At 45.8% G+C, this 21,351-nt stretch overlaps 9 protein-coding genes and 1 non-coding gene across 10 annotated transcripts; 5 read left to right on the forward strand and 5 right to left on the reverse strand.

Annotated features, from left to right (window-relative positions):
• Positions 1 to 352: 352 nt before the first annotated feature.
• V1513DRAFT_428025 (uncharacterized protein) lies at positions 353 to 712 on the reverse strand (the record flags this gene model as incomplete). The annotated part of the gene is made up of 1 exon (XM_066896257.1): positions 353 to 712. A coding segment is annotated over one exon (360 nt), but the record flags the coding sequence as incomplete, so codon positions are not given.
• Positions 713 to 4,148: 3,436 nt separating this feature from the next.
• On the forward strand, positions 4,149 to 6,050 carry V1513DRAFT_453837 (uncharacterized protein). Its single transcript, XM_066899302.1, has one exon. The coding sequence runs from the start codon at positions 4,229 to 4,231 to the stop codon at positions 5,765 to 5,767; it is 1,539 nt and encodes a 512-aa protein (XP_066750724.1). The 5' UTR covers positions 4,149 to 4,228; the 3' UTR covers positions 5,768 to 6,050.
• A 446-nt stretch (positions 6,051 to 6,496) lies between these two features.
• V1513DRAFT_453840 (cyclin-like protein) lies at positions 6,497 to 7,585 on the reverse strand. The gene is made up of 2 exons (XM_066899303.1): positions 7,203 to 7,585; positions 6,497 to 7,147 (listed from the first exon to the last, which is right to left on the reverse strand). Exons 1-2 carry the CDS (start codon positions 7,515 to 7,517, stop codon positions 6,599 to 6,601), a joined length of 864 nt encoding a protein of 287 aa, XP_066750725.1. The 5' UTR covers positions 7,518 to 7,585; the 3' UTR covers positions 6,497 to 6,598.
• Positions 7,586 to 7,598: 13 nt separating this feature from the next.
• On the forward strand, positions 7,599 to 10,009 carry V1513DRAFT_453841 (uncharacterized protein). Its single transcript, XM_066899304.1, has one exon. It carries the CDS (start codon positions 7,827 to 7,829, stop codon positions 9,684 to 9,686), a length of 1,860 nt encoding a protein of 619 aa, XP_066750726.1. The 5' UTR covers positions 7,599 to 7,826; the 3' UTR covers positions 9,687 to 10,009.
• V1513DRAFT_421150 (TUP1-like enhancer of split-domain-containing protein) lies at positions 9,738 to 13,409 on the reverse strand. The gene is made up of 5 exons (XM_066895954.1): positions 13,186 to 13,409; positions 13,055 to 13,129; positions 12,857 to 12,997; positions 10,927 to 12,808; positions 9,738 to 10,880 (listed from the first exon to the last, which is right to left on the reverse strand). The coding sequence occupies exons 1-5, from the start codon at positions 13,220 to 13,222 to the stop codon at positions 10,157 to 10,159; spliced, it is 2,859 nt and encodes a 952-aa protein (XP_066750727.1). The 5' UTR covers positions 13,223 to 13,409; the 3' UTR covers positions 9,738 to 10,156.
• A 211-nt stretch (positions 13,410 to 13,620) lies between these two features.
• Positions 13,621 to 14,933, forward strand: V1513DRAFT_421153 (casein kinase II, regulatory subunit). Its single transcript, XM_066895955.1, has 4 exons — positions 13,621 to 13,908; positions 13,971 to 14,123; positions 14,173 to 14,282; positions 14,338 to 14,933. Exons 1-4 carry the CDS (start codon positions 13,875 to 13,877, stop codon positions 14,725 to 14,727), a joined length of 687 nt encoding a protein of 228 aa, XP_066750728.1. The 5' UTR covers positions 13,621 to 13,874; the 3' UTR covers positions 14,728 to 14,933.
• Positions 14,841 to 16,357, reverse strand: V1513DRAFT_467096 (uncharacterized protein). The gene is made up of 4 exons (XM_066900101.1): positions 16,081 to 16,357; positions 15,824 to 16,013; positions 15,627 to 15,769; positions 14,841 to 15,571 (listed from the first exon to the last, which is right to left on the reverse strand). Exons 1-4 carry the CDS (start codon positions 16,284 to 16,286, stop codon positions 14,968 to 14,970), a joined length of 1,143 nt encoding a protein of 380 aa, XP_066750729.1. The 5' UTR covers positions 16,287 to 16,357; the 3' UTR covers positions 14,841 to 14,967.
• Positions 16,358 to 16,640: 283 nt separating this feature from the next.
• On the forward strand, positions 16,641 to 16,712 carry V1513DRAFT_t90. The gene has a single exon. It is a non-coding gene; the product is annotated as a tRNA-Cys (tRNA).
• A 49-nt stretch (positions 16,713 to 16,761) lies between these two features.
• Positions 16,762 to 20,406, reverse strand: V1513DRAFT_453852 (RIC1-domain-containing protein). Its single transcript, XM_066899305.1, has 9 exons — positions 20,006 to 20,406; positions 19,661 to 19,953; positions 19,368 to 19,605; positions 19,126 to 19,313; positions 18,717 to 19,074; positions 18,309 to 18,662; positions 17,998 to 18,262; positions 17,559 to 17,944; positions 16,762 to 17,507 (listed from the first exon to the last, which is right to left on the reverse strand). The coding sequence occupies exons 1-9, from the start codon at positions 20,207 to 20,209 to the stop codon at positions 16,893 to 16,895; spliced, it is 2,901 nt and encodes a 966-aa protein (XP_066750730.1). The 5' UTR covers positions 20,210 to 20,406; the 3' UTR covers positions 16,762 to 16,892.
• Positions 20,407 to 20,457: 51 nt separating this feature from the next.
• On the forward strand, positions 20,458 to 21,344 carry V1513DRAFT_453858 (Prefoldin subunit-domain-containing protein). The gene is made up of 4 exons (XM_066899306.1): positions 20,458 to 20,645; positions 20,694 to 20,884; positions 20,943 to 21,013; positions 21,078 to 21,344. Exons 1-4 carry the CDS (start codon positions 20,631 to 20,633, stop codon positions 21,197 to 21,199), a joined length of 399 nt encoding a protein of 132 aa, XP_066750731.1. The 5' UTR covers positions 20,458 to 20,630; the 3' UTR covers positions 21,200 to 21,344.
• Positions 21,345 to 21,351: the final 7 nt, after the last annotated feature.

The raw sequence follows: 21,351 nt of genomic DNA on the forward strand, positions 1-21,351 counted from the left end.
ATAGGAAGACCACGTTTATCAGCAGCTAGAATCCACTTGACTAACGTTTCTTCCTCGGTTTCCGTCAGTGCATGTCCATTGGCACGTTTGTCTTGACGAGCGGTGGTCCCCTTGATCCTATCCTGGAGGGTTGATCTAGCGACATTAAAAGTCGTCGCTGCCAGACTAATAGACTTAATTTGACGCGTTTTGTACGCGTCTATAGCCATTTGAATTCGGTTTTCATCAGTATATGGCATTTTATATAGAAGTAGTTGAAAAGTGACGCGTTGAAGAATGTTGAGATATACGTTTTTGGTGTTGGTGGGAAAATGGCCGGTTCGATGGTGCGGCCGGTTCGATGGGGAAATACGTTAGTCACTGGCCCGTTAATGTCATGCTCGCTGAACTTGATCATCTTCTCCATAAATGCACAAAGCCTTTGTACGCGCTTGGTTTCTCGCCCCTCCAGCTTCAGGCGGTTTAGAAAACAGTCCAAATTCTTCAATTTGTCATCAAATTTGGTACCCTTAAATTCCCGCGGCTTTGTTGGATGCCCAGCTTCCGCCGCTTCGAATCCTCCAGTGGATACAGTTCCCTCTCGAGCCTGACGGGCCTGATTGGCATCTTTTCCGCCTTCTTCGTCCTCCTTGTGGGCTGAATCCGTCTCTTCGTCAGCTTGAGCCAGTGCTTCTCGGAGCAACTCGTTGCCCCATCGCTTCCTCAATGTCATTCTTAGCCTGGTTGAATTCCTCAGCGGTTGAATTTAGATAGCGGCTGTCTGCAGTCAATGCCCGGAGCACAGGTTCCAAAGTCGCTCGATGCATGCCTCCATCCAGTAGCTGTCTGATTGCCGCATTGATTTGCCCCGCTGGTTAATAGGTCGATTCAATGTAAAGACTACGGTAAGTCCAATAACAATTTAATTCCTAACTAGGGTCCACTAACGAAAAGGTAGAAAGAGAAGAAACAAGGCAAAGCCAAACTACTGGCGGTTGGCGTTTTTTGTCTCCATTGTCTTCAAGGATGTTGGGCAGTCCCCATGGCGATGTCCTTTCTCTCCGCATGCCCAGCATAATCCCAAGCGGGAACGGCGCATCTTCTCGGTTTCCGGTTTCGCGGTCGCGGTCGCCGCGTCCAACTGCATCGGTTCTGGGCCGGACAGAGACGTCTGTTGGAGAGGCACACGGTGGTCATCCCTCGAAGGGGCGGCGCCCTTTTTCGAGCTGTCTTTCCATATATCGGGCGTTAATGCGCAAGGCAAGTTCTTGCATCTGCTCCAAAGACTGGGATTTGCCGAGCCGTGCGCACTCATCCTTGATGTGTTCTTTTAAACCGTCGTAAAACTGGTCCTTAAATGTCGCGTCCTTCCAAGAGAGGTGTATGGCCAGTGATGCGAATTCTGCAATGTAGACTGATACCGAAGTCCTCTGTCTGCATACCCTCATCTTCCTTAGCGCGGTACCAGTGGGATCCGGATCACCGAAGGTCTTCTTGAATGCACCCAGGAAGGATTCAAAGTCCTCAAACCCGGAAAACCTGGAGTTGTCAACGAGCGGGATTATCCACCGAAGGGCCGAACCGCGTAGATACGACTTGAACAAGAGGAGCCTTGTTCGATACTCCTCTGGAGGTTCCCGTCAATTCGACGTAAGTCCGGAACTGCGAGAGAAACATCTTCACAAGTTCGGGGCCCGAAGAGAAGGGGTCAGGCTCACGCGCCTTCGCCTTCGTCATACGGGTTGCTGCCTCGCTGTTCTTAGTAGTGCCGGCCATGGCGCTGGCCGCAGTTACCATTTGCTGGAGGCGACGGATTTCTTCTTGTTGGTGAGCCAGCTGCTCCTGGTACTCACGCCATTGCGTGTTCATAGCCTCATTCTGCTGGCTAACCATTCCTGGAAACGTAGTCATAATCTGCATGATCGCTTGCGTGACATTATCCTTTCCCTCGAGGAAGAACTTAAAAAAGGCCTAAACCATAGATACGCAAATTGAAACTCATGAATGAGACAAATCATAAAACTCAATAGCAACTCAATAACAATGTCCTCTAAATACCAGGTATCCACACATCATGCCCCTTCTGGCCACAAGCTTCACACTGTACCAATGGCTTGCGGCAGGTGTCTATTGTATGAAAGCTTCCATCGCAGTTTTTGCACTCGGTGACGACGGTAATTCCCCTGATCCTGTGAACTCCTAGCGAACGGGTGGAACGGCGACGTGAATTCTCATTGCGAGAACCCATCCTGCGAGCAAAACTCTCCGTGACATATGCCGCAGATGTCACGTTCTATCCTTGATTCTTCGTCGTAGATAGTCAGGGCGGAAACGGCGCCATTGAGTGACAAACGACGTGCTCTTAGACTATCCTTGTAGTCTAGAAACTTCGGTGCAAGCGACATGTACATGGCTTGCGGAAACATTTCGTCGGTTATGACCGTTCCGGTTAGCTGCAGTTTGTGGAGCAGCAACATTAGAGTTTCGAGGTGACTTGTAAGCGAGTCATCACCACACATCTTCTTCGAATAGTGTTCATTGAGTAAAAGCGCTTGGCGGTCCTTTACCGAGAAAAGGTGGCGTTGTCGTATAAACTCAAACATGTCATATGCTCTCGCGTAAGTATTCAACATGAGCATCAAGAGGTCGTTGACATGTTCGACAATAATGCCCTAAGCAACATTATCGGCGTCAAGGTCCTCAGGTGTCATTGGTCGGGGAAAACATCTTCCTTAAGCGCCTTGATTGCCTTGGCCGCACGAATAGTCCTTGACTCGAGACACCCAGTTCTTGTTGTTGAAAACCGGGATTAAACTCCCGAAGCGTGGGTCGAATTCAAGATAAAAGATAACAAATGCAATCGTTACCCATGATATTAGTGTCGACATCTATAGAAAGCCTGGGGCCTACAGCACCGCTGTTGGTGCGTAATCGTCAACACGCCAAAGCATCCTCGCCATATTTGCGCCTCCGTTCCGTCAATTTAAGACGGTACCCAACTAACAACCGCAAGCCGCTATTGCTCTCAGGGCACCTTGTTAAGGCGCACAATTCTGGCCTTCTTGCCTATAACTTCGCGGCGTTCCAAAGTCACCTACATCTCCCGTCATTAATCGACGGCATAGTGCAAGACGTGTACGTCTCAGAAAGCTTTCGAAGCTGTTCAAACTCGGCGATGTCGTCGTCAAGAGCAGTTTTGCTGGATTCCGTGGACTGCCACGATCGACAGTTGTTACTCAGCTATATATCTAGCAGTAATGATATTCCAAAACGATACTGGCACAAACTGTGCCACTAAGCGCATATCTTAAGGCATCTTGCATACATACTTAAACCTTACGGTGGAAAATCAATTTTAAGCGTACAAATAGTCAAGTATGCCCTAGGTAGTCTGTGAGAACGACCTCATCCTTGGTCAATGTACCAGCCTTGTCGCTGCAGATGACGTCAACAACGCTCATTGTTAGACTTGGAGAACCTTTGTGGGGGTTACCAAGCTATTGACGGTGGCCTCATGGACAAGAATGAACTTATTTATACTGAAAATCCTAGTCCAAATAGACACTGAATAGTGATCCTCGACTAAAACCCATAATATAGTGGCGATATCCTGCCTTGAGCTCCTGTCGTAATTCATCTGGATGGCAAGATAATAACCGAGTTCTCACATGTCAGACATATCAAATCTAGCACTGAGTAGTGGTTTGACACGTTATAATATCCCAAACTTGTCAACAGCAATGATTTACATCATCAATGTAAATTGCCATTATAATGCTAAATCCGGTCAAAACTTGCACAGCTACAATGCATTTAGAATTTGAACCCCGTGGTCGTCGTGAATACATCTCCGGTTTCAAGCATCCTAACCCTAACAAACTTCTTCTCACAGAATGAAAAGAATTTCTATCGCGCCCAAATAATGATATCAAAAATATAAGTAGATGAAATAATACGAGACGGTCCGCTTTAGGGTTCTCATATGTGAATGACTCTTTAAACGCGGGCTCCGACTATTTTTTATGTTGCTAGAACAAACATCTGCCAAGGTGACCGCCGTTCCTAGGCACGTTTGGCACGTGCAACTAAGAAAGTTAGGGTTCTGGAACGTTCCCTGGTTCATATAAAACAAAACATCTCCACTCCGTTACTTATGCCCACACTCTGAATTCTAGGACTCGCATGCCGTGCCCTCGCGACCGTTGATTTTAGAAATTCCAGAGCTGGTCATTGAAAGAATATACTCATAATGGACCGACATGACGTGGCCGTGTCACTCCTTGCTTCCCAGGTAAAACAGTTTTACGAGAGCAAAAAACAGTTTCGCATCTATCATGGCTCCACAAACAGCACTCGCGAGTATCAGTATTTGCCTGACAGCATGGTTGATACCAGCAAACTGTCCAACATTCTCAGCGTTGACTCAAGGAACAAGATGGCTTTGGTGGAGCCTAATGTACCAATGGACAAACTTGTTGAGGCCACACTGCTGTTTCGCCTGGTACCGCCAGTGGTCATGGAATTCCCAGGTATAACTGTAGGAGGTGGATTCGCAGGCACGTCGGGTGAAAGTAGTTCCTTCAGGCATGGTTATTTTGAGCGGACAGTGAATTCAATTGAGATGGTGCTCGCCAATGGAGAAATAATCAAAGCATCAAGCACAGAGAACTCCGACATCTTTTACGGCGCTGCGTCATCCTTCGGGACGCTTGGAGTAACCACGCTTCTTGAGATTCAATTGGTAGATGCCATGTCATTTGTCGAACTTACCTATTATCCTGTTTCTAGTGTCCAGGCAGCGCTCCAGAAAATTGAAGAAGCAACGGCCGATCTTTCTAATGATTATCTAGATGGCATCCTTTTCTCAAAGGACCGTGGTGTCATCTGTGTCGGTCGTTTGAAAGACACGATTGATCGTGGCATCAGAACTCAACGGTTCACCCGTCCAACAGATCCTTGGTTCTACCTCCATGCCAAAAAGCTCATCGCAAAATCGAGCCAGCCCGTCACCGAAGCGATTCCGCTGGTTGACTACCTCTTCCGCTATGATCGCGGTGGCTTTTGGGTCGCGGCCTATGCCTTCCGCTACTTTCTGACTCCTTTTAATCGAGTCACTCGATGGGCCCTTGATTCGTACTTGCATACTCGTGTAATGTTCCACGCTCTCCACAAAAGCGGATTCGCGAAGAGCTACATACTCCAGGATGTGGCTATGCCATACGAGGCCGCGGCAGAGTTTGTCGACTATTTAGAAGAGTCATTTGGACACTATCCAATTTGGCTCTGCCCCTTGCACCGGACCGGCCAGTCAGAGTCTTCCCCTCGTGGCCTGACCGCGTTAAAGGCAGACCCAAATGCAGCGACAATGATTCTTAACTTTGGCGTCTGGGGACCTGGTCCAACTAAACGACGGACATTTGTCAAAGCCAACCGGAATATGGAGCAAAAAGTCCATGAACTCAAAGGCCAGAAATGTCTGTATGCGCACGCCTATTACACCGAAGATGAATTCTGGGATATCTATGATCGAAAGCAGTATGATGAGCTCCGCGCCAAATACGGTGCATCTTATCTCCCGAGTGTATATGACAAGGTGAAAGTCGACGTTTTGGCTGAGGAACGAGCTGTACACGAATCTTTGATTACGTGGTTACTTGCTATCTTCTGGAGTATCTGGCCGCTGGGTGGACTATACGGGGTCTTCCATGCAGTCCTTGGTGGTGACTACCTCATACGTCGTGGAACAAAATGTGGTTTGTTAATGAACAAGTGCCAAAATTTATACTAATGTCAATAGTCCCGATACGTCGCAGTCGCCATTCGTGACCGCAGTCATGTGTGACAAACTCGAATGATATGACTGTGAAACCGATCGAGAAAATCGAAAATGATTCAAGTGGGACGGGTCACTTTGCATGAAATGTATAATTCATTTTGCTGAAATCTTGCTGTACCTTGCTGGGTGTTACTGAGAGTCTGTGTAGATGTTAGCAAATTCTGAATGATTAGATGTATTGCTTATACAAGAATGTTCACAACGACATAATGGAAGCCTAATTATAACTCGTGCTATGCTGGGAGCTCGCCTCACGTAAAGTGAGAGACCAAATAATTTCGGCAACTGTCATTGTGGAATCAGCTCGGAGACTTTTCCGAGCTTTATTCTGGTGTTGTGGTTTTATTTAGGTTGGTCCCGACACTTAGTCTAACCCTAACTCCGCCGGGGTCACTGTCAGCTCTTACAATCTGTACGCAACCTATATTTGGTCATTTGCCAGGATTTCAGCATTGCCGTCCAATGAATGCCCTCTTACCAGCAAATAGCATGGCATGTATTGATTGCGAAGGGAATTGATGCCGAGAACCATTTGTTTCCTCTTGGCTTTGGTATCGTCAAGAATTGATCTAAGTCTCAATAAAGACGCCAAGACGCGACGTTAATTGGTCGCATACACATGTGTTTATATCTGTATCAACACATGCACAGACTCTTCTTTTAATTCAGCAACCACTGCAACAGTAGTAATACCTTGTCTATTGACCTATCGTACAGTGTACTCTAAAACTCCAATATGTCTATACCAATTATATTCTCACCAATGCCAATCAATGAAAATCATCAATTCTGTCGAGTATACTTTTGCTCGCCCATCTTCGACGGACTTGACTCATACAGATCCGCCATTATATTGCACGCGTCTTTGATATCGCCTATCGTAACTTCGATTTCATCCCACCACATTCGTCCGTACTCTTCTGGCAATACCGTAACATGACAAATCGTCGACGCGCAGTATAAAGCAGCGGCAGCGAGCACCTTCGGCGGATACCGCAAGCATAAGGTCGTCCGTGCACTATCATTCAAAAACGCCCATGCTGATTTCGTCAGTGCAATCCGATCCTTGTCGTCTTTGATGAATTTCCGTGTGTAGTGTATTAATATATTATAAGGACTTTGTATAGCGAAATCGAAACATATCGCCTCTAATAATAATTCTTCATTGAATAGAATAATGTCGCGCCAGCGCCAATACTCCTTACTTTGCTCGTCAATGACAAGTTTGTCGTTCTTTTGTGCAACGCGGCAGCACGCAATGACGATATCTTTTAGCTTCCGATTTGTTTCTTCGACCTTTGTGGACAAAAATATACATGTGGCCCCGATATCCTACCAAACATTAGTATCACACCGAGCAATCTTCAAAGCACATAGGATGACTGACGTAGTAGTGATGCCGCTTTATGCTAAATCTCATATAAAACCTATGAAACATTGTCGCAGCAACATATAACGTTGGTTGCGGTAATTGCAAGTGCATCCCCACCAATGCCAGAAACGAGATGCCTTTCGATCGCATCATCATTTCATTATTAAACGGTACTCCGTCGCGAAAGGACGGGGTTTGCCTGAATTCATCTGGCTGAAAAAGCCAGTTTGTGTGGCGCTGCTGGATCCATCCGCTATCTGACGCGGTGCTGTCGCGCACGGGATCTTGACGTGGAGACGGGTAGTTTGACTGTGGCGTGCTGTAGGCCATATTTAAGATATCTATCTTATATCTTCCGTCATTTATAAATCACCCATGTCCGGCCGGTCTCGCAAATCGCATACGGGGTTGCAATCCTTTGTCTGACTCCCAATCGAAAGTGATTCACAGGCAGCGCCGCATGCGCACGCAATTGCTGCACCTACAGTTGTAACTCCACAGAACTTGGCACATATGTGCCGACGAGCATGAACGAACTTAAACTATCGAGAAATATTTTTGAAGCCAGCGTCGTATCTCTGATTATTGCGGTTTGTCCACGCTCACTCCACGACCAACTAATTGCATTGGTACAAAGCAATGCGTTGCCGCTTTCCGACAGGAGTCAGAGTGGCCCCACAGTCACACCGAGTAACCCGCCGGATGGCAGCGTTTCATTCGAGTACCATCCGACCTGCTCGAGATGGTCCGCTGAGTTCAAATGAGTCTGCTACAAGTCCAGACCTTGTGAAAGTTGATATTCCGGAGTCGTCGTTTCCGGAGCTATACACCTCTTCTATATTCACGGGCAATGGCGAGCCTCCAAGGAGCGATATAAATCAAAGTGCGCACGCTACACGACAGACTGAGCAAGTCAGATCGACACTTGACAGCCCGAAGCGACGGACCGAACCGCCTCAAGGCAAGCGCCAGCCACATAAGCCACATAAAGATACAGGGTCCGACCCTCTTCGCATGGCAAAGAAGTTCAACAAGGAATATAATCTCAAGGGCTGGAGGGTTGACGAGGACGGCGATGTTCTTACACCTTTAGACGAAGCTGAGAGCGTCGATACGCGGCTGCGACCGAATGTCAAATACCTTGACCCCGGTTCGGTGTCAGATGCAGATTGGAATTTATTGAAGGGTAAAAAGATTGGCGAAATCGATATGGGCCATATTTACAATGATATTCATGACCGCATGGGTTTCGAAAGCAACGCAACCGAGTTTCTCGATACGCGACCACCGACGACAAAAGACGCAGTTCCAAAATTTACAGATATCAGATATGCAACGTCATACACCTATATTGTTCATAAAGACCGTACCGTTACTCTAGAGATCCCAGGCGAAATATGGCCAGTTAGTACAGATTCCTTGGTCAATTTTCAGAACCGACCGGAGGATAAAAAAAAGCGTTATCCCCTCGTGCCAAAATTGAGGGAGGGAATCCAGACATCGGCAGATTTCAATCGAGCGTATATGAAGGAGTATCCTATGGAGCCACTATTCAGGGCAATCTTAGAAGCGAATTATTCCGAACGGAGCTTACATATGCATAATGTAATTACTGATGCCCAAGTGCTAATCTCCTTGTTCACTTATTTGAAAGGCATCAAGAGCAACTCAGAAAATCTCGAGCAGGTGTCCATTGAGTGCACAAAAGTCAATGGGAGAACAATATTATCTTTACTCGACGTCGTGGTTCCAGAAAATAAATCGTTGAATTTGCGCGCCAGACGCCGTTTAGCGGATGCCGCTAGAGCTAGTGTATATGAGATAGCTAGTACGACATCTGACACTAGCCGAAGTCCCATCAGCTTTGAAAAGGGATTTGGCGTTCGGCCGCATTTCCGAGTAAATTCGGTCCAGTTTGGGAAAGATTTTTGGATGCTCGTTCGATTTCGTGTTGACGCGAGAAAAGTTAAGGGCTCGGTAAATGCAGAGGAGCAGCAGTTAAACGATGAGAAGTACATTGACAAGCTCCCTTGGAAGCCCCGCCACACCTACACTGATATTCCGTCGCCAAACAAAGTCTATGCACCTTATGTTCCCGATAAGTATAAGCTAGCGACCATTAAATCGGCAAAATCCGAGGCTGAGAGAGTTAAAAATTATGATGCATACTTTACGCGAATTCAAAACGAAATTATTGCGCGTTACAATTGGAGATGCGATCGCCTAGCCACCATACAGGCCAATCCCGTCCGCGGAACCTCTTTCCAGGATTTTGAAGCACTGTACGGATCGGAGCTCATTGCTCTGAGACAAGTTCTTGATCAACTTACGAAGCTGGATGATGGACAGTATATTATCCGGAACGATCGTGACACCCTCACGATATACCACAAACGCGATGGTAAGATCGACGTTGTCCCATCAGATTTACGGGTTTATGTTACGGAATACAAGAAACGACCATCAGTTGTCGAGGAGCTGCAATTTAATATTGTTTAGGTTAATACAATTGAACTGGAATTTATATAGATGGCATCAACTATAAGTGTACATAAGTGTGTTTGCGGTTCTATTTGTATAATATGGGAATTTGTTATGTACAGTATATTGAGGTTTTGCTTCTCGAATGTAATATTTATTTCAGCAATAAATCGACCACACATGTCAGGGTTACCAGAGTTCATTTTGGGTGAAGCGATTTCTGTTTGTTCGGCATGGAACCCTAGTGCAGGGATGCTTAATATGCGATTCGACGAAGGTGTATATCGATCAAGCGTAGTTGCTTGGCAACGATGTAGTAGAGAAATTGAAACCGCCGTCAGATCAAAGATACATAGCAAACACTCTGAAGTCGCATAACTCACAGTTAGTTTTACAAAATAACCAAGACAATCGGTAACCTCATTTATACAATCCCAATTAATAAAATACATATACGAACTGTAATATACATAACTCGAAATGACCCACTAATCCGTATCCATTACATCATTGTCGTCTAATATTCCTAGCAATTTGGCATACGGAACCGAAATTCGTTGTATCTCGCGCTGCTTGCCTACCGTAACAATTATGTCCTTTAGCAGCTCCTTCTTGTCTATACCACAAATTGTAGCTTCATACGCGTCAGTCGTTGCCACCTCCATAGGACCAAACAATTCTTTGAAAAGCTCCTCAATCCTGTCCTTCAGGCCCTCCTCTGCCAATCGACGGGCGTACATGAGCATATATGTCTGCACTTCTTTCTTCGAGCCCAGTAGGATAGCCGCCCCAATGCGGTTTTCGAGGTGTGCAATCGACACCGTAGTCTCGATGCCTTCGTAGCCTTCACGCATCATAGCGCTTTTGACCATCCGTTGAAGAGCTCGACCTTTACCAGTTCTCTTGAGCTCCTCGTCCGTTCTTCGTTCAATGACACCGACCGTACCGCCGGTACCGTGCATACCAGATGAGTCCCAGTATTGTGATGCGACCGCCCACCATGATTCTGATACTCGTTGCCATGCATACATTCTCGAAGAGTATGTGTAACCGTCACCATTTGTAAGAGTGATAACAACGCTGCCGACAGCTGTTATGGCGCACTTCGTGATCGACGGTGATTTGTGGAGCCCACTATCGGAGTACAGGGCCGTATCTAATACTGGTGCGACCGATACTGGTGGATGTGGAGAAGACATCGTTACAGTATTCCTATGAACCGTTAACGATCGGAATCAAGTAAATGTGAAATACATACCAAATATTTAGTGTTCCAGTACTTGTCAAACACATTAAATACTTTCCAGCCGAATCCAGGAACGATGGCGTTGATTCCAAGACAATCGTTGGGACTAACGCTCGTCCTGTTGGCGAATAAATGTGTATCGTAGCATCCTCACACGCCACTGCCCAGAATGACGTGTTCCCTGCGACAAGGAGAACCATCTTCGGAACAAAATTACTCCATAGCAACTGGCCCTTCCGTTGTAATGTTATTCTTGTCGGTTCCTTTTCACCGCCAGCGCCATTTCGCACTTCAAATAAAAGAGACGAACCCCTGTCATCAGTGGATAATAAAGTTTTGACTTTCGGCGTGGCCAATCGCACTTGTGATAATGTTATTGCAGGCGAAACAACAGAGGGGCGCACAAACTCCGGAACCTCAATTGCACCCGCATGTCTTTTGGCATCACTTCCATCTTGTCCATCCAGCTGTAGCCTTCTCTTGTTGCCAACCACCAGAGTCTGAATCCCCCCGGGGGGGAGCCTATTTGAAGGCTCGGTATACTCAACAATCGGGCTTTCCTGACTTGAAGCTACCATTGTTCCCACAACATGCTGTGTCGAAATCATCGGCGCTGAGCTCGAACCAGAAAGTAGCATGGGAGCAACCCGCTTCCGACCCTCCTTAGTAATCATGACTTTCTGAGCCTGGGGTTGCGGTGAAGGTACTGGCTGACGAGTAGCAACAGGCAAAGCTCCATCCCCACTTGTGATGGGTGCCCCAAACCCAGCGCTAGTACTGGACGAAGTTCCCACAGTGCTCGAACCTGTTGAAGCAGCAGCTGACGTGCCATTCACAGCTGCGGCCTTGCCCTCCATTAGATCCGTCAGCCGTCTTTTACCTTGGCCTGCCTCCTTCTTGTTCGACTTCTCTTCCAATGCCAGTTGCTCAACACTCTCAGGAAAATGCATAGCATCTCGTCCACCACCGTACTTCGCTAGCTGTTTCTCATTCTCTTCAACTGGAATAATATATCCCAGATCCCCCTCTTCAAAAATGCAAACAAGTATGCTACCATCCAGGGAGCTGGCAAACACCTTCTGTCCATCAGGAGCCCACGCAAGATCCGTTATGGCTTTCTCTGCAATATCCTGGGACACTACTATAGGCCTTGGATTCGACGTATTCCATACACTCAGCGCCTTATCTTGGCCCGCACACGCTATGACTGTAACCAGCTGTTTGGAGCCTTTGGCTTTGGAGAACATCCTAGGAGAGAATGCAGCAACTTCGACTGGCCCCTCATGTCCAATCAGATTTATTTCGCTATCCCAAACTCCTCTATTAACAATCGCTACTGTGGCTACAGGTCCATTAGTAGCGTTGGCAGCAGCTATGTGACTTCCATCGGGTGACCATGAGCATCGTCGGAAATATGTCGTAAGAGGTGATCCTTCAAACGGGGCCGTAACAGTTGTGTCTAAAGAAAATGTCATGTCTGTTGCCGAGGTTCGGTGGTACCGCACGATCTTAATAGTTCTGTCGTCGGAGGCTGTTGCGAAATATTTATTAGCAGGATCAAACGTAATCCCTTTTACGTGAGATTGGTGAATATCAAGCCGTTTGATCTTCTCGAAGGTTGTTCCACTCCACACAATAATACCACTATCAAGACCAACGCTGACCAAAATACTTGAATCCGGTGCCCATTCAAGACCTTGGACATCATTCTCATGTCCAACACACCGCCGCCGTACCAGCCAGCGCTCTGAATCAGCTTCACCCTGCGAGCCAAATTCTTTCCTCGGAAGTTCATGTCCTTCTTCCTCTCGTTCCCACACGAGAATAACTCGATCATCTGACCCTGAGGCCAAGTATCGTCCAGACGGTGAAAATCGCACGACGGTGACGGCACCTGTCGGCAATCAGCATGCTTGTTCGATCCACTACAGGACATACATACCGGAATGCGTGCTCATACTACACAATTGTCTAGGTCCAGTGTACAAATGCGCCTCGCCATTGCCATTGATAATATTTTCCGCGCCCTCGGCGGCAGCACAGGAGTAAATTGCGGTTGTCGACCATATTCGCACTTTGGAATCTATATCATATAAACGTTAGCGCCATCAAAAGGTCACCAAACTTGCAATAGCAATACCTAGTCCGCCTGATGCCAGTCGAGCACCGTCTGGGGAAACGTGAATTGAGTACACTTCAAAGTGTTTCTGGCCCTCTACATGGCACAATAGACGTCAGCTGTACATTGCGACTTTAAAGCACCACACGTACCAGAGTGAGTAAGCCACGACGGCTTCAAATAATACATTATCCGATCGCGCGCGTCCTCTGCCGATTGCAGTAAGACTGTAACCGTTGTCAAACAATAATGTTGCTAAGCGAAGAATCCGTTACCTAGTTGTTTTCCCATGAGCATCGCCTTGGCGCGTTATTTGGAGCAAAACATTACACTTTCTACTTAGCTGACATCGATCACCAACTTAAGTGTGGACGGTGGAGACAGTTAAGTGATATTGTATTGGAAACGAATCTACGACATCACGCTGGCCAACCGCAATTAAGATCTTTCTCTATTTTTTTTCCGTAAAAATTTGCAATATGATTATATGATAATATTACAGGTTTTACAATATGAACAAAGGAAATTTGACCTGTGAAATATTAACATGCTCAATATGAATGATCCAGCCAAGATTGGGCAGTTAAGGGTTAAATGTCAGTGTTGTTTGACGATTGCCAATTGCACATTGTTCAAGCGCAGTTTGCCCTAGCAGCTTAAACTTTGATACGACTTCAAAGAACCGCTAGCCTTCCATAATAGTTGAATCAAGTCTATCATTGTTCTATTCGAATATAGGAAGCTGCAGTAGTTACTACTAGTCACAGCTTCTCGATAATATTATCATCGAGATCAATAGCAGCGTCTTTTGCGCCGCGTGGAATCAGTAGCCCTGGACTTCATGGACGACATCTCAAGCGAGTCGGACTGTACTAGTAAGTACTATTGAATGATTTGATTTAAAGTATATGTCATGTCTCAACTAACTGAACAGCAGAGTACTGGATCGACTGGTTTCTCGGCGCTCAGGGCAATGAATTCTTTTGTGAAATCGACGATGAGTTCCTGAGCGACAGATTTAACATGACGGGGCTCAACTCAGAGGTCCAGTACTATCAATATGCTATGGACCTAATTATGGATTCTTTTGGTATGGGAAACTCTGCTACGCGGTGGTAGCGAAGCTAATCGTACTTTAGAGCACGATTGTGACGATCAAACTCGAGAGCAGATTGAGCGTTCCGCTCGGCACTTGTATGGTCTGATACACGCACGATACATATTGACGCAGCGAGGCCTCCAGAAGATGGTTAGTGTCATGGTTAATAATATGAGTGCAAAAATTGCTGACCATATGAATTTAGTTCGATAAATACAAAAACGGTGATTTCGGCGTATGTCCCCGAGTTCTTTGCAATCGGCACCCAGTATTACCTGTTGGTCTGAGTGACATTCCACATTCTGCACCCGTAAAAATGTTCTGCATGAAGTGTGAAGATGCGTATAATCCACCCCTTGCACGATTCGCCACCATCGACGGTGCCTACTTTGGAACCAGTTTTCCATTCTTGCTGTTCCAGGCGTACCCACATTTAATCCCCAACAAGAATGCGCCTGAGAGGTTCGTCCCTGCCATTTTCGGTTTTAAGATTCATGAGCACGCCAAGCTAGCGCGCTGGCAAAACACCCGGAGGTTGGAATTGATGCAACGATTACAATCTTACGAAGATGAGGAGAATGGTCGTAAAATGTGACCGTAGGACGATTGAGTGCATAATCATAGTGACGGCGTTTACTCAATATTTATGTATTTTTAGGATTTATCTGTATCTAAGTTGGAAAATCATTGGGTTCAGTAGAAGTGACTCAAGGATTGAATACTGTTATATTACTAAACTAGCAATGTTACGAGGTTCTATATACAGTGCGCGAATTATACAACATTGAGACATGAACGAACGCAATCAGTTCTGAATTAGAACAACCTGGCCAATTTACTGTTTGTCGGTCGGGGTCGCGCTCTCTCCTGAAGTAGTGATCTTGTCGATAACTTCAGACTTGGGCAGTGACTCCGAAGATGACTCCTTTATCTTGTTGTAGATTCCCATTCCGCTAGCAATCCAACCGCCAATATCACCCAGCTGCGATGGAACAACAATTGTATTGGACTCCTTCGCCAACTTGGAGAAAGCCTCGACATACTGTTCGGCAATTTTAAGCGACACAGCATCACCGCCTTTCGGTGATTCTGCAATGGCCTGCGCTATGTTGCGAATACCCTCCGCTGTAGCCTTAGCCTTCAGGAGAATCTCTTGTGCCTCACCAGTCGCTCTGTTGATAACCTCCGCCTTTTGAGCCTCGGATGCCAAAATTACAGCTTCTCGGCGACCCTCGGCGATGTTAATGGCAGACTGTCTATGACCTTCAGAGTCAAGAATTTCTGCTCGCTTTGACCGCTCAGCGGAAACCTGTCGGTGCATAGCTTCCAAAACATTCGCTGGTGGATGAATATCTCTTATTTCGTACCGCAAACACTTTATGCCCCAATCGGCAGCAGCCTCGTTGATTGCCTGGGTGATGTTCACATTTAGTTGCTGTCTATTGCAATAATTAATACAAGAACTTATCAACCAGAATAAATTTAGGTACTTGCCTTTCCTTCAAAACGTGATCAAGTGTGAGTTGTCCAATCTCGCTACGCATCGTAGTCTGCGCTAACTGCTGAACTGCGTAGTCCGCATCTTCAACTCCGTAGCTCGCCTTATAGGCATCAAATACTCGGATATAGAGGACTCCCTAGACATAATGTCAGCCAAATTCAGCAGCGAGTCAGCAACCACCCCTCCTTACGTCGATGTCCAAGGTCACGTTGTCAGCAGTGATGGCGCTTTGGCTTGGAATTTCAATAGCAGACTCTTTCAGAGATTTGACATATTGGATCTTGTCAATAATTGGAATTAGAATCGCAATGCCAGGATTCAAAATTCGATTGAATTTTCCCATTCGCTCCACGATGTAAGCAGTTTGTTGAGGGACAAACCTGTCGACTGGTTAGCATTCAATCCGCGACTTAGCACTATTTCCATGACGGGTATAAACAAATATACCTGATTATAGTATTTGCAGGACGGGGAGCATTCCTCGACGACTGAAAGAAATTAAGGCTGCCCGATCCACCAGAGTTATATCGAATTGGAGTTGTCGCTAATCGAGCACCTGAGCCAAAGACGACCAATGTCGGAATAATTTGCGGCCGAGTGGCGTGTAAAGTCCTTGATCGGGAAACTAATCGAGTCCTCGCCAGCGACGCCATACTTCTAGAGTGACCTTACAGATGTGATATGTTGCGGTTGTTGACTGTACGATGGGTGGAACTGGTGTTTCTGCGGAGTGGAGTTGGGGCAATGACTTTTGTCGCTTTAGTGTCAAAATTAAGGTAATCTCACAAACACATCCATCCCCGGCCCATTCACTCCATTTTTTCGATATTTAGAAGACTTCCTCCTTAACGGGGTAGCCAGACTTGTCCTTTATTGCACCGCTAGCAATGCAATTTTAATTGTAATGTAAAAAATTTCACTTGATTAAAAGTTTTTCTGGATTCGTTGCTGACATAATTTTAAATTAGGGTACGTTATTGGTCTTTTGGGTAGCGTGCTTCAAGCAAGCTTGTATGGCGCAACGGCAGCGCGTAGGATTGCAGATCCCGAGGTTGCTGGTTCGAATCCGGCTACAAGCTTGTTATTTTTTTAATTATTAAATATTTGTCCTTGGGAAAATTATTCTGAATCGGCTCTGAAGTGGTCCATTTGACTATGCTACAAATTTGAAAGTAGAAGACACAAGTCTGATATAACTCTTTCCAAATAACACTATTGTGATATCGAAACAAATCGGGTCTTCATTCTAAATTGACATGCTACGCGCTTTTTTCCGGCGCAATGCCCAGCAAGAATTCCTTCTCAAAAGGTGACTGCACCCCGGGATCAACGCCATTCATTAGCTTCATGCGTCGCAATGCTTCTCGCAACGTGTTACCGGAGTTATCCAACGCAGTGAGAAACCGTGCCAATTCTTTGCACAAGTCCCAATCTCCAATCTCAACTGCCGTAGAGAACAGCCGGATCATATCCGTAGACGAGTCCTCCAGCTGTTCCATTGTGTGCAGTATCAGAAGATAGCCACCTGCCGTCTTCAACTGACCCAACGACATGCATTTCTCAAATAGCTCTTTCGGTGATCCGACGATATCAAACAGTACGTGCCATGAGGCTACTTCAGTTTTCCTTGTACATCCTGCTATTACATCAAGCATCTCCGGAAAATTGTTCAAGAACGCTATAACTCGAGGAAGAATAGCTTGGTCTGGCGGCGGAGGATGATCGGCCTCCTCGTCGAGAACATCATGAAGCATCATCTCCAATGCGTGACCGAAGTACTCTAGTTGCTGAAACGACTTTGCAACTTTTAGAGCCTCGTTCTCTTGAGAGGAAGTAAGATAATAGCGTAGAAGTTGATGAATAAAAAGATGAGTCTATTGAGATCTGGTTAGTCGCAGTTGTACACCACCGCTACAATCACATACCCGAGTTGTGTTTGCGGAATACGTAAAAGACACATTTCGCCGATGAATCAGATTTGATTCAATTCCAATAATAATTCCTTTTTCAAAAAGAAATGACAGTGGATAAAAATCAATATCGATTCGGATGGGCTCAGGTACTGAATCCGATCTCGACAGATTTAGCATGACCTCGAGCCACACGACTACGCTTGTTCCGTCGAATGCCCAGATGCTGTTCTTCAGGAGACCTTTGGTAACAATAGTGTAGTATTCAACATTTTGAAGCAGGACTTTCATGTCATACTTAAGATCGCCGTCGTTGTGAAGAGGGTATAGAACAACGAGTTTACCGTCTATCAGGAAGACAATTGTTGCCAGTGAGATGTCATGTACTGGATTACCGTTTTCTAATCTCCGTTAGCATTCAGAACCACGAATAGAATGCGGAACTTAGACGTGCTTGACTGCTCTTCCGGAAGGATCCAGTTAATTGCTCGAACTCGCGCGGGCGCATGAACTATTCCTACAAATGATATTTGGCCAACTAGTTCGAGATTAAATTGGAACGTGTTGCTAGAAATTACAAATTGATAAAGAGTGTTGCTGTAGGTGTACACTAGAAGCGAGTCGCCAACAAGTGATACTAGGATTATTGAAGACGGGATCTGCTGAACATGTAAAACAAGTGAATGATCTAATTCCCGTTCCCGTAAATATGCACGAATCTATAGTTTTGTTAGAGTTGTTACCAGAGCCGTGGATTGTACTTACCTCGTGAGTATTCCTATCTGTATTGACGCAGGCAATTAAGACATTCTCAAACCAGAGCATACCGCCGTGCACTGAGAATTCATTCTCCATATGCTCGCTGGCAAAAAATTTCCACCGCCCAGAGTAGATACTATAGTGGCCGAGGCCACGCTTTCCAGCAATTGCTAGATAGCGACCGTCGCCTGAAATACATGTCTGCTGAATTGGCCAATTTTCAGCAAGATATGCATACGGAATAGCCACATCTTGCCAGAGAATGGCCTCGTGAGATATAGTAGTGAGGTCGGATTGATCTTGGCCACGATAGAGCATAAGCTTCTCGTTCGCGAATAATAGAGTCCTGGCTAGGTTGTCCTACAAGGCTTGTTAGTATCTGAAGCTGCTTGCGCCATCCATAGACGCACTGACCCAATTGTAGCTCCCGGTCAAACTCCACTTTGCCACTTCTATCGACCACAGCTCATTGGTCTCATTAGGAACCACTAAGATGTCTCCTCCATTTGACATCCACATTGCGTCTTGGATACCACACAACCAAGCCTCATTCTGGACCTTCCCATCCTCAGCCAGTATGGAATGTGCCACTAGTTTGCCATATACTGAATAGAGTGCCCACCCTCGCTCGTAACCGGCAAAAAGTGAGTATCCGTCTGGCGACCACGCGATTACTGTGACTTTGCCGAAAGGCGGAAACGGTGACTTGATATCTCGGAGTAGTGGTATATGGCCCGAGTAGTCCTTGACATTATAAATATGAATGGTACCACTGCAGGACATTAGAACCTGACAAAACTGCAACTGCACTAAGCTTGCTTACCCCACTGTTCCTACTCCAATCAAACTAAATCGAGAATTAATAGCTATTTTAAGGACAAATTCACTTTCATCCATAGACTTTCGTCGCTCGGCTGCAGTTACGGGTATGGGACCTTTCTGAGGACTATGAAAACAATATCCCGAAAACAGCTTAACTTTCGCTTGCTTTTCGCCACTTGATGGCACCTGCTGTTCGGCAAATTAGCCATAGTATGATTGCACCTGAAACCAAGCATTACTAACTGTGTTGTGTTTCACTACAGCCCATGCCTTTCCATTGCTACTAATCCACCCAAATAGGCCCATGGCTCTCTCAAACACTATTGTTGTAATGCGTTCCCGTAGATTGAACCATTCCATGTGCGACAATAATTCTGTTCTTGTTTGCGGTCCCCCTCGTGCATCAGGAGTCCATCGGATTAGTTGTGCAGCCGGCGGTGTCGTCGTCAAAACCAAGAGCTCGTCGTCTAGCGCGATGGCTCTTCTCGATATTTAGTACCGCAACTCGCATGCATGCACAGTCAAACCTCACTTACGATTCAATTCCAGCATCTACCTTAATAACCATCCTAAATCTAATGTTCTCCTCCATAACGCCTTGTTCCTCACCAGGACCTGGTAGCACATACGGTATATCGGCAGTGGTGTCGAACGAGAGCTTGGCGACCCTCTCTGCTTTGGTCCCGTTCAATGCGTACGTAAGGAAATATCCCAACGACGTCTGAACAACAAACATCACATTGTCGGGACGAATTAAAAGATGCACATTGTCTCCATACGTTTGCAGAGAAGATTCTGATCGGACAGCTACTGCGACCGGACAGACCGGCTTTAGCCATTTGTCAGTAAAGTTCGAGGACATCACGATTGAGATTACGCACCCTATTCTGATAAACATATAGCGAAGTTCTAGTGATAACACCAAAAAGAATACCATTGCGAGAAAGCTTCACAGCGAGAATGGGTTCTGTCGCATCATTTGATGTGGAATAATTTTCCCCGGAAGCGTTTGATGCCGCTGTTGATTCCGCCGGGGGAATGGGTGGAAGAGTGAAAACCCGAGGAGTCGATACTGGCCAATACATATACACCAACTACGTATTTAACCGTCTAAAACAAGCAATGTCCCTTCGACTCCAAATACGAGCGTGCCTGGAGAGAGTAACGACTATTGGTGGGAATTGATAAAAGTATACAGTAATGAGTGCGACTACAGCATTCTATGCAGGATTAAAAATCAGCCCAAAAATGATTAACACAGTAAATTCTACCTTATATTTGCATTGACCCTCGTAGGGTGCAGGAAAATAACTTGATCGGCAAGTGATCGTTTAGCAGAACTATATGAGGAGCAACCTGACATCTTGAAACCCTTTATTTCGAAATCGAGCCCGAGGTGCGGCGTTTTCAAATACTCTCCACAATTCCACGTATCCCGTACTACGTCTCGATTATTATACAAATTGCAAGTGCAGTTCTAAGAGTTATTTGTTATCTACATCTAGTATGAGTTTGCAAATGGTAAACTAATTCAATGGAGACATGTGAGCTCTGTCTAATGATTTGCAGCTTCCCCCGGGTCAGGAAAGTCCTGATGTACAAGTCTCTTGGGAAGACCAGCAACGAATTAATGACTTTTCAAAACTGAATTCTCGCCTGTCGGAGCTAGAGGATCAGTACAGGCGAAAGCAGGATGAGAACGAGTACTTGGAGGACGTCGGAACCGAGATCGAGCTAGTCGATGAGGACGAGATTGTCCAGTAAGCGTTTGAAGTCGTCAGCATTCGCGTAACGACTCCACTAACCGCTAATTACTAGATATAAAATTGGCAACACATTTTATTGGCTTAAGCAATCAGAGGTTGTTGAGAGGCTTGAGAAACACACTGGTATGATCTCAAAACAATCGCGATGACAAGTCCAAGGTAACTAATTTATATATCGTGTCCATAGATATCGCGGCAGCAGAACTCAACGACATCGAGGATAAAGTGCGATCCATAAAAGATGAGATGGACGAACTTAAGAGGGTCCTGTATAAGAAATTCGGAAGCGCAATCAACTTGGAGAGGTGACAGATATTTTTTGATATCTTTATATATTAGTATGACTTGTACATATGTTATAAATTGCATTGAAGTATTAATTATCCTTTTTTACACATCGCTTGTATCAATGTGGCCCTAACCAACGGCAATGTCAATACAATTTGCCATATCAGCGTGTA

This window comes from Lipomyces chichibuensis (assembly GCF_038497645.1).
Source record: "Lipomyces chichibuensis strain CBS 12929 unplaced genomic scaffold V1513scaffold_64, whole genome shotgun sequence".
NCBI classification, from domain to species: Eukaryota; Fungi; Ascomycota; class Lipomycetes; order Lipomycetales; family Lipomycetaceae; genus Lipomyces; species Lipomyces chichibuensis.

Bases quoted from the DNA above. Each gene is read 5' to 3' on its own strand.
- V1513DRAFT_453858 (XM_066899306.1), top strand. The intron at 20,885-20,942 runs GTAAGCGTTTGA...GCTAATTACTAG, and splicing joins GATGAGGACGAGATTGTCCA to ATATAAAATTGGCAACACAT. The intron at 21,014-21,077 runs GTATGATCTCAA...TCGTGTCCATAG, and splicing joins GAGGCTTGAGAAACACACTG to ATATCGCGGCAGCAGAACTC.
- V1513DRAFT_453840 (XM_066899303.1), bottom strand. From the start codon at position 7,517: ATGGCCTACAGCACGCCACAGTCAAACTACCCGTCTCCACGTCAAGAT. The intron at 7,148-7,202 runs GTCAGTCATCCT...AATGTTTGGTAG, and splicing joins TAAAGCGGCATCACTACTAC to GATATCGGGGCCACATGTAT.
- V1513DRAFT_453837 (XM_066899302.1), top strand. From the start codon at position 4,229: ATGGACCGACATGACGTGGCCGTGTCACTCCTTGCTTCCCAGGTAAAA.
- V1513DRAFT_453852 (XM_066899305.1), bottom strand. From the start codon at position 20,209: ATGTATTGGCCAGTATCGACTCCTCGGGTTTTCACTCTTCCACCCATT. The intron at 19,606-19,660 runs GTAAGTGAGGTT...AATATCGAGAAG, and splicing joins GTAGATGCTGGAATTGAATC to AGCCATCGCGCTAGACGACG. The intron at 18,263-18,308 runs GTAAGTACAATC...ACAAAACTATAG, and splicing joins CAGATAGGAATACTCACGAG to ATTCGTGCATATTTACGGGA.
- V1513DRAFT_453841 (XM_066899304.1), top strand. From the start codon at position 7,827: ATGCGTTGCCGCTTTCCGACAGGAGTCAGAGTGGCCCCACAGTCACAC.
- V1513DRAFT_421150 (XM_066895954.1), bottom strand. From the start codon at position 13,222: ATGTATTATTTGAAGCCGTCGTGGCTTACTCACTCTG. The intron at 12,809-12,856 runs GTATGTATGTCC...GATTGCCGACAG, and splicing joins TAGTATGAGCACGCATTCCG to GTGCCGTCACCGTCGTGCGA. The intron at 10,881-10,926 runs GTATGTATTTCA...AACGGTTCATAG, and splicing joins ACTGGAACACTAAATATTTG to GAATACTGTAACGATGTCTT.
- V1513DRAFT_467096 (XM_066900101.1), bottom strand. From the start codon at position 16,286: ATGGCGTCGCTGGCGAGGACTCGATTAGTTTCCCGATCAAGGACTTTA. The intron at 16,014-16,080 runs GTATATTTGTTT...ACCAGTCGACAG, and splicing joins CCTGCAAATACTATAATCAG to GTTTGTCCCTCAACAAACTG. The intron at 15,770-15,823 runs GTAAGGAGGGGT...CATTATGTCTAG, and splicing joins ACGTGACCTTGGACATCGAC to GGAGTCCTCTATATCCGAGT.
- V1513DRAFT_421153 (XM_066895955.1), top strand. From the start codon at position 13,875: ATGGACGACATCTCAAGCGAGTCGGACTGTACTA. The intron at 14,124-14,172 runs GTATGGGAAACT...ATCGTACTTTAG, and splicing joins CCTAATTATGGATTCTTTTG to AGCACGATTGTGACGATCAA. The intron at 14,283-14,337 runs GTTAGTGTCATG...ATATGAATTTAG, and splicing joins AGCGAGGCCTCCAGAAGATG to TTCGATAAATACAAAAACGG.